Source organism: Callospermophilus lateralis, chromosome 11 (assembly GCF_048772815.1).
Source record: "Callospermophilus lateralis isolate mCalLat2 chromosome 11, mCalLat2.hap1, whole genome shotgun sequence".
NCBI classification, from domain to species: Eukaryota; Metazoa; Chordata; class Mammalia; order Rodentia; family Sciuridae; genus Callospermophilus; species Callospermophilus lateralis.
In genome coordinates this window covers 46,669,504-46,685,811 of record NC_135315.1, presented here as the reverse complement: position 1 = coordinate 46,685,811, position 16,308 = coordinate 46,669,504, and the positions used below count along the sequence as shown (strand labels likewise).

General features: G+C 46.1%; 1 protein-coding gene across 1 annotated transcript; it reads left to right on the top strand.

Moving 5' to 3' along the window:
• Positions 1–860: 860 nt before the first annotated feature.
• Positions 861–15,990, top strand: LOC143410227 (polyunsaturated fatty acid lipoxygenase ALOX15). Its single transcript, XM_077110600.1, is given in 15 exon segments — positions 861–954; positions 957–988; positions 2,457–2,661; positions 2,939–3,020; positions 3,588–3,710; positions 3,863–3,966; positions 4,168–4,328; positions 4,972–5,115; positions 12,633–12,842; positions 14,167–14,253; positions 14,356–14,525; positions 14,695–14,816; positions 15,302–15,402; positions 15,537–15,704; positions 15,811–15,990. Coding segments are annotated over 15 exon segments (1,983 nt in total).
• The last annotated feature ends 318 nt before the right edge of the window (positions 15,991–16,308 follow it).

Below are 16,308 nucleotides of genomic sequence, written 5' to 3'. Positions count from 1 at the left end.
TAATAGGAATATGTACAAGAGGGAAAGTCATAGAGGGGAAAGTTGATTTGCTCTGACTCAGTGAGAGGGGTAGAATTGCCAGGGAAGACTTTGCTGAAAAACTGGAGTTTAATCAGAGTTTGGAGGGATACACAGAATGTTCTAGGAGTAGGTCCTTGGAGAGAAGAGCATGGGGCATTCTGGGGAACACATGGCTTCAGTCCAATGTGGAGGACCAGGCAATGAGGAAGGAATGCTGTGGGATGAGGGCAGATGGGGATAACATAGGTGTTGAATATCAAGAAGGTTTATATCTGCAGATAACAAGGAAGGCAGTCGTTTTTAAGCTCCAAAGTAATGAGCACAAAGAAAGCAAAGTGTACAAAAATTGATTAAATCCTTCAAACGCTGCGGAAGACCATGTCTCCTCGCCCACTACCTCTCCACTGCAACCTTAAGCGTGTCCTATGGCCTGGGAGAAGCAATTTGCAAGGAGTTCATGTTTGTTTAGGTGGAGGAGGACTTCCCAGTCGTCCGGATTTGCCCCAAAGTCCGCCCTAGGCTCACTCTTCTCACTGGGTTTTCCCGGATTAGGTGTTGTTGATTCCTTCTTGTAGACTTTCTGCTCAAATCCTCTTCTGCTTCCTCCTCCCATCGAGATAATGGTTTGTACGCCCTGCCCCCAATAGGGCCCCGCCTTTTGGGGACTGGGGCTGAGCTCTAGACTGATAGAACTGGGGGCCTCTGATCATAATCTGGCGAGGTCGGCTGGAGACGTGCCATTGATGACCCGACTTCCGAGAGGGCGGGGTCTCAGGCTCTGTTATTTAATGCTTCCACCCTTCTTCGTTCTCAGAACCCATTAAGCGGCTTTGAGCAAGATGGGTGTCTATCACGTCCGCATATCCACTGGTACCTCTCTCTACGCGGGCTCCGCTAACCAGGTGCAACTGTGGTTGGTCGGCCAGCACGGGGAGGCGGCATGCTGCTAAGGCCAGCCAGAGACCAGGTACGCTGCAGGGAGTCGGGTGGGTGGGCTGCGCCCTCGGCCTGAGATGCGTGAAGTCTCGGTGACCAGGCGCGTCCCAGCCCACCTCCTCTTTATCCCAACTGAGCGTGCGAGCCTACGGCTCCAGGGGGTCTGCCACGTGCAGCGCCCCAGAGGGTTTCTTAGAGGGCTTCAATAACTGTCCTTGCTCCTGGCTTCCTTGGAATTGACTTGGCTCCCCCGCACCCCTCATTGCACAGAGTTCTATTGTCACCAAACACTGCGGTCACCGGAGCAGCAGTCTTTCCGGTTTTCCTATTTTTAAAAGCTGCTCTCTCAAATTTTCTCTACTGGTGCTAGATCTCTGATCCTGGGGACTTGGGATGGGGGAAGGGTGGGGAAAAGGAGGCAAGACCTGTGAACTCTCAATTTCCCGACATTTACTCAGTGTTCTTGCCGTTTCTGTTACTTTTTTTCACCTGATGACTCCCAAATTCCCATCATCCGTCCAGCTGTCTCCCAGCCTTCCAGATCCGGATGCTGGCCCCAAGGATGTTTCAGAGGAATGTGTAGAAAGGAGATGCCCCTCTTTCCCACTATTAACCCTCCCCTGTCTTTTCTCTCTTGGGCATCTCCCCCATCACTGTTCTGATAACTGCCTCACCCTGATCACCAGTGTCCCCTTGACCTTGTGTTACCTTCACCTTCTTAGCTGGCTTCCCCGCCTCTGTTTCTAACCCTTCTGAAGTCAGTCAATTTCTCCACCAGTATATTCCCGACCTTAAAACAAAATTCCCCTGCTGAAAACATTTGAATGGCTCCCGCTTGTTTTCAGGACCAAATCCAAAACATTGGCTTAACTTTTAAGACTCACCATCGGATCTTGCGCGTCTGGCGCTCTGTGCTCCAGTTCCACGGAGCTGGTGCCTTTCTCCGCCTGCTGTCTCCGTGGACTCTAGCTGGAACGCCTTTTCCTTGCTTTTGTCTCGCTCTCACTCCTAGCTGCCTAAGCCCTCTCCACCTCCAGGCTTCCGCTTGGATATAAAGTCTTCTGGGAAACCTGCCTCCAGGAGGGGCGGGGTGCCTGGCCGCCCTCAGCCTTGGCTGGGGTCTCACCACTGTAACTGCGGGATCCAGCTCCTCTGCCAGCGTTAACAGTGTGCTCTCCAGCCTGCTGCGCAGGGTTCCCAGTGCCTTGATCCTTGCCAGCGCTTGATTCAATCAATGAAATAGGGAGGAAACTAGTAAGGAAAGAGAGCACCTTTCCATCTCTTGTCCTTTACCTTCTCACTGTGGGTTGAGTTATTTGGCATCTCAGAATAGGGTCTTGGGAGCCTCTGCTCAATGTGGACTCCCTTTATCTCGCTCTTCTTTCCCTGAAGTCCGGGGAAAGCAGTCCAGGGGAAGCAAGACCCAGCCCAAGTACACAATCCTGTGGGTCCCACTGATTCTGAACCTCTCAGCATGCATGCTGAATTGTCGCCTACAGGAACAGGAGTTCAAGGTGGAAGTCTCAGAGTACTTGGGGTCCCTGCTGTTTGTGAAAGTGCGCAAAAGGCACCTCATTAAGGATGACAACTGGTTCTGCAACTGGATCTCTGTGCAGGGCCCTGGAGGTGGAGGGCCTGAGTACAGGTTCCCTTGTTACCGTTGGGTGCAGGGCAACCACATCTTGAGCCTTGCTGAGGGCACTGGTAAGCACCAGGGACAAGTGTGTGAGAAGGCACAAGAGAGGCTGAAGGTCTGTGTGTGTGTGTGTGTGTGTGTGTGTGTGTGTGCGTGCGCAGATGTGGAAGCTAGAACCTGGAGGGCAGGAGTTGTTTGGGAATTGTCAAAACAGAAGGTTACTGGCACAGGTGTCAAGGAAAGAGGAGAGGGACATGAAGCTGTAGGGGCCAGCTAGAAGGACCAAGAAGATAGGGATAGGGTCAGGCCCTCAGTGAAGTCATACCATGCCCTCTTTACTTTCAGGCTGCACAGTGGTTGAAGACTCTCAAGGCCTGTTCAAGAAGCACAGGGAAGAGGAACTGGAAGAGAGAAGAAAGTTGTACAAGTTAGTCCCCTGTAGGGCATGATGTAACATGTGGGGCATGTTGCATCAGAAAAGAGGAAACCTAACTTGCTGGCTGCTACCCGCTTCCTGGTCCTGGGGCCGTACATGGCTATGATGGTGCCTGGCAATCAGCCAGAAGGCATTACTGTGGGTTGTGACAAAAAATCGGACCACCTCTAGGATAGGCTCAGAACCCTTCTGCCCTGGTGGACAGCTTGTGTCACCCATTGTCATATACCCTGTAAGATGGGTATACACATGAACTCTCCCCACCCTGCTGACCTTTATCCTGATTGGCTCCTGTACATTATATTAGCTGTGTGTGTTTTCTCAATAAACCAGCTCCTGCTTTGACTGGTCTCCCTGATGCATCTGATTGTCCTCCGCCGAGGGACCCTCTCCTTTCTTGGCTCGTCCAGTCGGGGCGAGCTCTCCCCATCTCTTCCGCAGGTCGTAGGTTGGGAGGGAATGAGGGCTAAAAACCCCAACAGTCGTCCATCCCCTGACTCATGATGAGTGGTTAATTCTCTGGAATACCAATGCCTGATTTTATTTCTGCCCCCGCAGGTGGGGTAACTGGAAGGCTGGTTTAGTCCTGAATGTGGCTGGGACTAGTTTATCTGACCTCCCTGAAGATGAGCGATTTCTGGAAAACAAGAGAGTTGACTTTGAAGCTTCACTGGCTGTAGGGTGAGACCAAGGGGGCCCTGGTGAGAATCTTGATCTAGTGGAGGCCAATAGGCCTACGTACTGCACTGGACTGACCAGTCCAAGATAGGTGCCCGTGGCTGTAGTGTTTGCGTCTACGAATAAATGTCTGTTTGCCCTATTCTTCCCTGAAGGCTGGCTGACCTGTCTATCAAAAGATCTGTGAATATTCTGAGTAACTGGAATGTTGTGGATGACTATAACCGGATTTTTTGGTGTGGCTACAGCAAGCTGGCTGGTTAGTCCCACCTACCCCAGTACTTCTCCCTGGACCTTTTATCACCTAGATCCCACCCAGTCTGGGTTAATGAAAGAACCAGGGTTGGGAGACCAGAGGTTTAGATCCCCTGATAAGCTGGGGTCAAATGAGGATGGTTTGGTGGGGGTCAGGAGGACCAGGATCTCAGGTCTCATAGCATGCTCTACTGCCATTCCCCAGAGCGAGTGCGGCAGTCCTGGAAGGAGGATGCCTTCTTTGGGTATCAGTTTCTCAATGGCGCCAACCCCATGCTGCTGAGGCGCTCCATTCAGCTTCCTGAACGCCTAGTGTTTCCTCCAGGGATGGAGGAACTGCAGGCTCAGTTGCAGAAGGAGCTCAAGGTATGAACCCTAAGGAGATCGAACAGTGAAATGGGAGTGGTGTTAGCATCAACTGTGCTGCAGTAGGGTTCACCATGGGCCTGGCTTATGGCTGATTGGCAAGAAGGACTCCTACAGAAATCCTGAGCAATCCTGAGAAGTACAGCTCCATGGCTTTTCTTCCCACATGAGAGTGGTGCAATTGTGAAGGGTGGGGTGTATGAGGTGGGATGGTTGATGGACTGAGTCAAAATGAGGAAATGGGACTGAGCCTTGGTGCTATGGATTCAGGGAGTGTGCAGAACAATCAGGGCCAGAGGATTGTTAATCTGGGACAATATGGGACAATTGATAGAGAAAATTCAGAGGATTACAGGGTCAGGCAGACTTAGATTTGAATCCTGGCTCTTCTATTTGTAAGCTGTGTGAACTCAGACAAAATACCCAACTTCTCTGATTATCTATTTCATTTTCTGTAAAACTGGGAATGATTCAAGTAGAATGTATACGAATTTCATGAGATAATATGCACATAATCCACTACTGGTACAAAGTAGGTGATGAAGACAAGTCAGTTTCCTTCTCTTTCTTCTCCATTTGGGGAATCAGGGTGGGAAGAAGACACCTTATGCTGAGAGAAGCCCTTGCCCTCTCCCCCACCCAGGGAGGCACCTTGTTTGAAGCTGATTTTTACCTACTGGATGGGATCAAGGCCAATGTCATCTGTAATCACCAACAGCACCTGGCTGCCCCTCTGGTCATGCTGAAACTGCAGCCTGAGGGGCAACTCTTACCCATGGCCATTCAGGTGAGAGGACTTGTGCCGCAGTCTCTGGCTGGGCACAAATCACGAGTCTCCACACAGCTTGTAGATTCAAACAGCAATTCTTTATTCCCGAACTCACACCGGCCGTCTACAAACACGCTCTGGGGGAATCCACGGTCTCTTCCCAAATCTCCACTCTGCCCTAATCCACTCTCTCCCAAATCCACTCCGCATGGGCTTCTGTCTCCCAAAATATACTGTTTGACCCTAAGCACTCAAGAGGAACTCAGCAGCAGGATACGCCCTATTCCAAAAGAGGAACACCCTAATCTCCTATTATACTAAACTGCCCTATTCTAAAGGGGAAACACCCTACTCTCCTATTATGCTAAACTGCCCTATTCTAAAGGGGAAACACCCTACTCTCCTATTATGCTAAACTGCCCTATTCTAAAGGGGGAACACCCTAAACACGGATCCTGCCCTGGTCCTTGAGCAAGGTCACCTTTCAGAAGTCCTTCCACTAGACAGCATGGGAGTAAGCTGGCAAGGAATTTGTCATACCTACTTGGCTGATGGCTCCCAGCATCTCCCCCCTTCTGATTAATTAAACAACAAGTAATGTGGCTTAAGGACCGTGCCTGGTAGGTTGTCCAGTTCAACATATGGCTCTTACCCGTCATTGGAAAACTGACCTTTAGGTAACTGACCTTTAGGCGTCAGCCTCCTGTCTTAGGTTGATACCATTGCAACTGGATCATACCCGTCACTGACTACCGGTCCAGCATACAGCCATACTTGTGGATAGGTCTATGCACCAGTGGGGGGGTGAGGTTCTTTGCCTCACCTCTGTTGGCCCCCAAATTTGGCCTTGGTGCCAGTGGGGGAGTGAGGTTAATGTGGCTTAACCTTCTGGATATCAGCTGTTATGGATTTGAGTCAAATTATCTTCTTTTTGATCTGTAGAAATCGTTTTGGTTAGTCTTTCTGGAATCCAAATCGGCTGCTGTTCTCCCTGTGGAAACACACAAACAGAGCCCCGACTCCAGACAATCACTGGGTCTGGACCTTTCCATTGTCCTGTTAGAATATCTTTCCAAAGAACTTTAGGCTTATGCACATTTTTTGGATACATATGCCTTTTCGCAGCACTAAGTCCTGATGAATCCAAATTTAAAAAGTTTAGAGTAAAAAGGGTTATTTTAAGTTTATCTTTGGGGGATATATACCCCTTTCCAATTCCCTCTTTTTGTTTTAGTAAGTACGTTTTAATAGTTTGATGAGCTCTTTCAACTATGTCTTGTCCCTGTGGATTGTATGGAATTTCTGTTATATGAGTAATACCAAATGATGAGCAAAATTGTTTAAAAGAGGTAGAGGTATAGCCAGGACCGTTATCAGTTTTTAACTGTTTAGGAACGCCCACAGTGGCAAAATTTTGTAAGCAATGAGCTATAACATCTTTAGTTTTTTTTCCGGCATGAAGGGAGCCCATCAAAAATCCGGAAGAAGTATCAATTGTAACATGTAAATATTTTAATTTTCCAAATTCTGGCAAGTGTGTGACGTCCATCTGCCAAATATGGTTAGGTATCAGTCCTCTAGGATTGACTCCAAGATTAACTTGTGGTAAAAAGGTCACACAATTTTGACATTGTTTTATTATATGTCTGGCTTGTTTCTTAGTTATTTTAAAACGCTTTTGTAAAGTATTAGCATTAACATGGAATTTTTTATGAAAATTCGTAGTTTTTTCTAGTGTAGAGAAAATATGTATGTCATGTGTAGTTTTATCTGCTAAATCATTGCCCAAACTAAGGGCTCCAGGCAATCCTGTATGTGCTCTAATATGTCCTATAAAGAATGGATCTTTTTTGTTCCAGATTAGACTTTGTATAGTGGAAAACAAAGAGAAAACAGTAGAAGAAGGGGAAATCTTACCAGCATCTTCAAGAGATACTATAGCATTAACTACATACTGACTATCAGAAAATAAATTAAATACAGAATCTTTAAACATTAAAAAGGCTTGTAATACTGCATTAAGCTCTACCTTTTGAGCTGATTGTTTGGGTACTAAAAATGTAAAAGTTTGATCAGGGGTAACTACTGCTGCTGTACCATTATTTGACCCATCAGTGAATATATTTGGAGCATTCATGATAGGGGTTTTTCTTGTCATTTTTGGAAAAACTACAGGATGCTTAGACCAAAAAGACAACAAAGGATTAGATGGTAAGTGATTATCAAATGAAACATTAGATTTACACATGATTATTGCCCAAGTATTTAACTCATTAGCTAACTCATCAATTTGATCCATAGTATATGGAGTAATAATTTTATTGGGAGAAATTCCAAACACTCCCTTCGTTGCTTTTATTCCTTTGAGTATTAATTGTCCTACAGTCTCAGGATACCTAGTAAGAATAGTGTTAGGAGAATAAGATAAATGTATCCACAATAATGGACCTTCTTGCCAAAATACTCCTGTAGGAATATTTTTTGTTGGTAGTACAATAAATAATAAAGGCAAACTTGTATCAATTCTATCCAAATGTATATTTTCCATATATGTTTCAATAATTTTCAATGCCTTTCTTGCTTCAGGAGTTAACATGCGAGGTGAGTTTGGATCTGATGGACCTTTTAGAATATCAAATAAAGGTCCCAACTCTCCTGTTGGTATGCCTAGATAAGGCCTTAACCAATTTATGTCTCCCAATAACTTTTGAAAGTCGTTAAGTGACTTGAGTTGATCTACTCGTATTTGAATTTTTGGTGGACGGACCATGGTTGAGGATAATAGAACTCCTAAATAATTAATTGGAAAATTTAATTGTACTTTATCTATTGCTATCTCTAGATTATAATTTTTTAATAAGTTTGTAAGTGTGGCATAACATTCCAGCAATATGTTTTTATCTTTATGTGCCAATAATACATCATCCATATAGTGAAATATTTGTAGTTCAGGATTTTGATTTCTAAGTGGCTGGATTGCTTTATTAACATATATTTGACACATAGTTGGACTGTTAGCCATCCCTTGAGGGAGTACTTTCCATTCATATCTCTGATCAGGACCTTCATGATTTAATGCAGGGATAGTAAATGCAAAACGTGGACTATCCTCGGGATGAATTGGAATTGAAAAAAAACAATCTTTAATATCTATGGCTAAAACATGCCAGGTTTTTGGCAAAGCAGACAATTGAGGAATCCCTGATTGAGCAGGTCCCATAATAACCATTTCATTATTAATGGCTCTTAAATCTTGCAATAATCTCCATTTACCAGATTTCTTTTTAATGACAAAAATGGGAGTATTATGGGGAGATATGGAAGGTTGTATATGTCCTTCCGCTAATTGTTGTTTGACCAGATCATGGGCTACTTGTATCTTTTCTTTAGTCAGGGGCCACTGAGGAACCCACACTGGTCTTTCTGATTTCCAAGTAATTTTGATTGTCTCAGTGGCCCTTTCTGAAAATCCAACCCATGTCTGTCTGTTCCTTGATCTATTTGAATTGGTGCTGCTATACCTTGTCCTTGTTTTCCTAATCTTTTTTTTTTCCTAAAACCTTGTTTAGCCCTAGTAGTGGGGGCATTAGGATTGATGTTATTTGTTAACGTCAAACCTAATTGATCTAGGACATCTCGTCCCCATAAATTTATAGGAAGATGATCCAATACATAGGGCTGTATAGTTCCCTCACAACCTTCAGGATCCTTCCAATCTAATATCATTGCACTTCTATGGGGATTAGTAGCCACTCCTAGGCCTCGAAGCGTTTGAGTGGCTTGTTGTAATGGCCAATGTTTTGGCCATTCCTTACTAGATATGATGCTAAGGTCTGCACCTGTGTCCAGTAGCCCATTAAAGTCGTGTCCTTGAATATTTAGTTTTAACATTGGGCGAGAATCTAAATTTAAAGACAACATAGCCCAATCTACACCTGTGGAGCCTAATCCCCTGGAACCTCTTTCTACACTATGACTAGGAAATTTATTATGTAGGCTGGGTATTATTAACAACTGTGCTATTTTGTCTCCAGGTGAAATTACTGATATACCTCTTGGAGAACTAGCTATAATTTTTATTTCACCTACATAATCGGGATCAATTACCCCAGGACTTATCATAAGTCCTTTTAATGTAGATGAACTACGTCCCAATAATAAGCCTACTGTCCCTTGGGGAAGAGGTCCTTTTATTCCTGTGGGAATGATTTGAACTCCCATCTCTGGAGTTAGTACTGCTCTGGCAGAGGCGCAGATGTCCAACCCTGCGCTCCCTCGGGTTTGTCTGATGAGGGATTTAATGGACAATGTGTCCTGGGCACTACTCTGATGGTGTTGCTGGGTTCCTCCACTGCCCCGTATATTTGTGGTTGTGGGCCCCGGAGCATTGGGCCCGGCTGTCCGTTTTTTGGCAACGGAGCCTGATGCCTTTCTCCACGGTATCGTGGGTAAATACCTGGTCCTTTTCCGTTTTTTGGTAAGGGAGTACCCTCTATGGTAGTTTGAGAACGGCATTCATTAGCCCAATGTCTCCCTCTACGGCATCGTGGGCAAATACCCGGTATTCTATTTCTTTGATACCTAGTTTTGTTAAATCCTCCTCCTATGGGGCAACTCCTTTTAAAATGTCCTGTTTGTTCACAATCATAGCATGTTTTTGGCCTGGTATCTAAAGCCTGTTGTACTGCAGCTGCCAAGACTTGCCCTTGTTCATTAATATCTCTACATAATTTAATATATGTGTTTAAATCTTCATGTCTCCATGGTCTAATAACCTCTCTGCAGCAACGATTTGCTTGGTCATAAGCCAGTTGTTTTATTAATGGCATTGCTTGTTCCGTATCCCCAAAAATTTTGGCAGCCGTTTGAATTAGCCTATCTACAAAGTCAGCGTAAGGTTCATTAGCTCTCTGTATTACCTTAGATAGCTGACCTTGTAAATCTCCATGTCCTTGTAAAGTCTTCCATGCCCTAACTGCGTCTGCAGCAATTTGTGCATATATAGCAGGATCATATTCAATTTGTTGCCGCTGACCCTCATAAGGTCCTTTTCCTAGCAACATTTCTAAATTTCTTTGAGGGTAACCGGCTGCTGCATTTCTCCTAGCTGTCTCTGCACAAAATTCCTCATTGGCAACCTTCCATAACAAATATTGTCCTCCATTTAGCACAGATTTACACATGCTAGCCCAATCTGCTGGCGTCATGTCCAAGTTAGTAATAGACTCGACCATGCTCACCGTGAAGGGAGCTTGGGGACCATAGGTTGTTACAGCCTCTTTTAACTGCTTCACTGTTTTAAAATCTAAAGCACGGTGAATTCGCTGCCCTCCTGCCTGTTCAAGTACAGGACATGCTAATCTTTGAGGTCCTGTCTCAGGATCCCATTTATCAACTACGGGGTTTGAGGGCCACTCAGCTGTCTCTATCGGTGGGGCTGTTGGTTGAATTAAACCCTCTTGTGATAAAACGGAGTTAGTAACAGCCTCCTGTTGTGGCCTTTTTCCTAACAACCCCTTTTCCTTTAAATTTTCTTCCTCTGTCTGACTAGCTGGAGAGACCTTCTCTTTTGCTTGATCTAAAACGTCTTTCACCATGTTCTGAACCTCTAACAATTTACTTAACATCTTTTCAGTTTGTTTTAATCTACTATAAAGATAACGCAACCCAATAAGATAACACAAAACAAAACCGAAACTGAATGAAGCAAAAACAGAATAAAAAATCGTTGTATCAATTTTTTCTTCCTCAGGGCCGACAAACTTCAAACCTTTAGTCAACCATTTTTTCCAGTTTGCCTGAGAAATTTCTAGGGATAGGCAGCTTGAAAGAAAAACAAAATAAATCAAAAGAAGAACACATTGTTTTCTGAAATGGTCACCCATTCTCTCGCCTTCCCTCAGGGGCGAGCAATTTCACTTACCTCCAAGTTTCAGACGTTCCGCGTACGGGCCACCAAATGCCGCAGTCTCTGGCTGGGCACAAATCACGAGTCTCCACACAGCTTGTAGATTCAAACAGCAATTCTTTATTCCCGAACTCACACCGGCCGTCTACAAACACGCTCTGGGGGAATCCACGGTCTCTTCCCAAATCTCCACTCTGCCCTAATCCACTCTCTCCCAAATCCACTCCGCATGGGCTTCTGTCTCCCAAAATATACTGTTTGACCCTAAGCACTCAAGAGGAACTCAGCAGCAGGATACGCCCTATTCCAAAAGAGGAACACCCTAATCTCCTATTATACTAAACTGCCCTATTCTAAAGGGGAAACACCCTACTCTCCTATTATGCTAAACTGCCCTATTCTAAAGGGGAAACACCCTACTCTCCTATTATGCTAAACTGCCCTATTCTAAAGGGGGAACACCCTAAACACGGATCCTGCCCTGGTCCTTGAGCAAGGTCACCTTTCAGAAGTCCTTCCACTAGACAGCATGGGAGTAAGCTGGCAAGGAATTTGTCATACCTACTTGGCTGATGGCTCCCAGCAGACTTGGGATTTCTGCTCCTTGTTGGTTGGCCGTCTCAAATCAGCCCCTCATTCAGGTTCACTGAGGACTCACTCTCTGAGACACTGGAGGAGTCATTAAAGGAAGAAATGGGTGAAGTCTTTGATTTTAAGGGTTTTGCAGCCTCATTGGAAATATAGACAATACTAAAGTCAGAGACAGTCTGAAAGGAATCCCTGCAAGAGGGCCAGGACTTAGACAAACGGGAGGAGAGGAAGGACCTATCCCCAGGGGCAAGATGTGTTGGGCAGAGAAGCGGAGGTAGAGAAGTCAGGAGATTCTCTGTGATTGGAGTGGGCGAATAATATGAGGTGAGAGGATAAAATCTAAGGCAAGCTAAGGAGTAGGGATAAGGGAAGCTGGGGATGGCTGTTGTGAAAGATGTTGTGGGCACACTAGAGGGGAAGTTGTGTTTAGTGCCAGGTTTGGGGTCTCATGCTATAGTTCTGGGAGGTGAAGGACTCCCCTGGGGATAGAGACGGAGAGGAAAGATGGATAGGAGTGCAGAGGGAGATTCAACTGGATTCCAAAAGAGAGGAAAAGGGGGTGTCAGTCCATACCAGTAAAGAAGAAAAAAAATGCCTGGGTAGGGTTTTGACTTGTCAATTTTGAGGCAATGGGGAAACATTCAAATTGTCTAGCTGGCAGCTGAGAAGTGAAGACTCAGTCCTCTGTGCAGAGGTGGTGTAGGAAGATCAGAGAGAGGCTGAGGTTTCTGAACAAGACTGTGGGATGAAGGGTTTGGTTCCTGTCCACACTGTGGGAACTGAAAGGGGAAGTGGAGGCTGGAGAAGGCTCGGTTTCTGCTGAAGGCTGAGCGCACTGAGGCTTGTCCAACATCAATGCACTGCTCTGAATGGATAAGAGAAGGGTGGTGGGGGGAGAAATGGTAGCTGGAGTGGGAAGATGGAGAAAGACAGGCAAATGTGGAGGAGGAAGGGACAGGTAACATGCAAGAGAGGGGAAATGGTTGGGCACTTGACACTCAGCCCCTCTTCCAACTTTTCCTTGTCTTTGCTCCAGCTCCAACTGCCAAAGATCGGATCTATTCCACCACCCCTTTTCCTGCCCACGGATCCCCCAGTGGTCTGGCTCTTGGCCAAATGCTGGGTCCGTAGCTCTGAATTCCAGCTTCATGAGCTGCAGTCTCATCTTCTGAGAGGACACTTGATGGCTGAGGTCTTTGCTGTGGCCACCATGAGGTGCCTTCCATCAGTACATCCTGTCTTCAAGGTAATACCTTATTCCCAACTCGACTCTCTTGCCTGCTTCTCTTTCCACCTCACTGCACATTCTCACCTCTGACATCTCAGTGCTTTGTGAGAACCAGCAATGGAAAATAAGAGAGCTAGGGAGTAGGAGAGGGCCTGCATTTTCAATTGCTTTTGTCACCTCCCCAAGGGGGCAAACAGGTTTCTTGGGGAGAGGAGTAAAAAATATTACTGTTTTTTTTTAATCTATAAAGCACAGATATTCATACGTACAGGCTAATGACTAAAGATTCCATCCATAGGGGACCATGCAAATAACATAAAAGACTTTCACATAAAAGATTTGAAAAGTTCTAAAATAGTAACATAGGCCAGTTAAAGGGGCTCAAGCCAGCAATTAGGGCAACACATTCACTCATTCAAAATGGTTATTGGGTGCAAGAATCATTCTAGATGCCAGTGGTAACATCTGGATCAGACAATGTCCTGATCTTTTGGGATTTTCATCTCCAATGAGGGCAGACTATAAAGATTGTGTTGCAATATAGGGGCTATGACAAGTATGATATAGGGAATCAGAGCAGGGTGGTGTGATGGTGAGTTTAGATTGGGTGTCAGGAAAGGTTCCCTCAAGGAGGTGACATAAAGGGTGAGAAAACAAGAAGCCAGCCAATGAACTGGTCAAGGGCCCTCGGTGTTCCAGGCTAGTGGGATAGCCTGTGCAGGGACCCCTGACATAGAATGATCTTGACTTGTCTGAAGAACAGAAAGAAGGGGAGTGTGGTGGACAAGGGAGAGGGAAGCAGGAGGTTCTGGAGGCAGGTGTAGGTCTCACCAGACCTTCTCAAAGAGGACTGTTATTCCCCTCAAGGGTGTGTGTGTGACAATCACTGTGTGTGTGTGTGTGTGTGTGTGTGTGTGTGTGTGTGTGTGTGAAAAATATTATCTTCATGTATAAAGCATAGATATTATAGCACAGAAACAGGTACAATGTAGCATTAACATTTCTTGGATGAATGTGAGATTAGGAAAAAAATGTCTCAAAAAGATTCTTATGGGGCTTTTGATAAAAAAATATTTGAAGAATATTCACCTAGACTTATGAAAAGAATATGGAAAGAAAAGGAGAGTGATTTCTTTCAGTTATAAAGCACTAAGGCAGTGGTTTGTGGAGGGCATTAGGCAGTGCAGATTACTAGCAAACTCTTGGTGTTGAGGGGCCACTGAGCCCCAGGTCTGTGCTTTTCCTGAAGACCTGTTCTTTCCTCCCCTTTCCACGCTGGTTTCTGCAGGGTCCTGCTACAGATCTCTTTTGACTTTGCCCTTGCCTGCTTTTCTTCTTTTAGCTTATAGTTCCTCACCTGTGATACACCATGGAAATTAACCTTCGGGCCAGGAATGGGCTGCTCTCAGACTGTGGAGTTTTTGACCAGGTATGGGGAAAGAAGGGGGGATTCAGATTCTGGATTCACTCTCCTTGCTGGCTCTAGCCTCAGACAGCTTGACTTGCCTGACTGTCTCTCCTCAATCCTCAGGTGGTGAGCGTAGGTGGGGGAGGCCATCTGGATCTGCTGAGGCTTGTTGGAGGTCTTCTGACCTATAGCTCATTATGTCCCCCTGACGACTTAGCTGACCGGGGGCTCCTGGAAGTCAAGTCTTCCTACTATGCTCAAGATGCACTGCGGCTCTGGGAAATCATCCGTCGGTAAGGCAAGCAGGGAGGCAGGGCAGGTGGGGTAAGGGTGAGGGTGGAGAAGAAGGCTAGGAGAACAGGAGGGCTGTGTCTTGGTTGGGGAGCTGGATGCCCTGAATGGGCCACATGAACAAGGAGCTGAGAGCTTCAGCTCTTCTTGCCCTGACCTCTTGTCTGGCAGGTATGTGGAAGGAATTATGGATCTGTACTATAAGACAGATGTGGCTGTGAGAGATGACCCTGAGCTGCAGAACTGGTGTCGAGACATCACTGAAATTGGGCTGCTAGGGGCCCAGGATCGAGGTAATCAGAGTTCCTGTCCTCAGAACTAAGACAAAAGTTATAAGAGACCTCTCCAGAATCCTCTCTTCTTATATAGAATCTTCCAGAAGCATATCCAACCCATATAAACTCCAAAAGCCTCCTAGACACAGTAGGAGTAGTGCTAAAAAATGTTTAACAACTGGCTCCCCAGAAAAAAGAGCCCTGCCTGGTAGCATTTACCCATTTCTGTGACATAAATATCCCCACTGTGGCTACCAGCATGCTGAACAGTTGAGATGTTGACATCTTTGTGAGCCAGCCCCAGCACCTGACTGATTGGGATCCTCCCAGCAGAGGTCCTCCATCCCCTGCCCCCCCCACCAGCTCTCAGGTCAATTTCCACAGGTCACTGAGAGTTGCTGGCATCCCTCTTTACCACCCTTTTTCTCCTCTCTTTGCCTTATCTCTCTCAGATCTGCTCCTATGCCTGACCCCACAACTTTAACTCTCCCCACTTCTTGTAGGGTTTCCCACCTCTCTCCAGTCTCGGGCCCAGGCTTGCCACTTTGTCACCATGTGCATCTTCACCTGCACTGGGCAGCATTATTCCATCCACCTGGGCCAGGTACTTAACCTTGACTGTTAACCTGGGCAACTGGGAATTTGTGGACTTCACTGGTGGGAGGGAGCTGAATACAGGTGAGCCAAAGGGTTTTCATGCTTAGCAGGCCTTGATTCTAGATTCCTGCTCCTATTTAGTTGGATTGGTTCTCTTGGATCCCTAATGCACCCTGCACCATGCGGCTGCCCCCACCAACTACCAAGGATGCCACTATGGAGACAGTGATGGCCACACTGCCCACTGTTAATCAGGCTACTCTCCAGATGTCCATCATTTGGCAGCTTGGCAGACGCCAGCCCATTATGGTGAGAACCAGATGCCCCGAGGGCCTGGGGAAGGAGGCAAAGGGGGAGGTGTGGTGCCCTGAACGGGGCTCATAGGTTCTAAGCTGTGTTTTCCGCTCCATCCCAGGTGCCTCTGGGCCAGCATGAGGAGGAGCGTTTTTCAAGCCCTGGGCCCAAGGCTGTGCTGAAGAGGTTCAGGGAGGAGCTGGCTGTCCTGGACAAGGAAATCGAAGTCCGGAATGAAAACCTAGACAGACCCTGTGAGTACCTGCGACCCAGCCTGGTGGAAAATAGTGTGGCCATATGAGTGTCCCAAGCTTTTGGTTGTTTTAGCTCTCCTCCGCCCAAACCACAGCCACCCTTCCCAAATGTGACCTTTCCCTTGTCTCTGCCCCTTGGAACACATCTCATTTTAGATGCGTCATCTAGGTGCCTCTATCCTTTCCTCTTTTCCTCCCTCCCTCTCTTCTTTGCTTACCATTCAGATCTCCTCTAGGGTCAATAATAGCCACCTTATACAAACTATTTCAAGAACATGATAGAGTGATAGTATATATTGTATCACACCTTTTATGAATTGAATTTGGTTTTGAACCTACATTTTAAAATAGTGATAGAAAAGAGC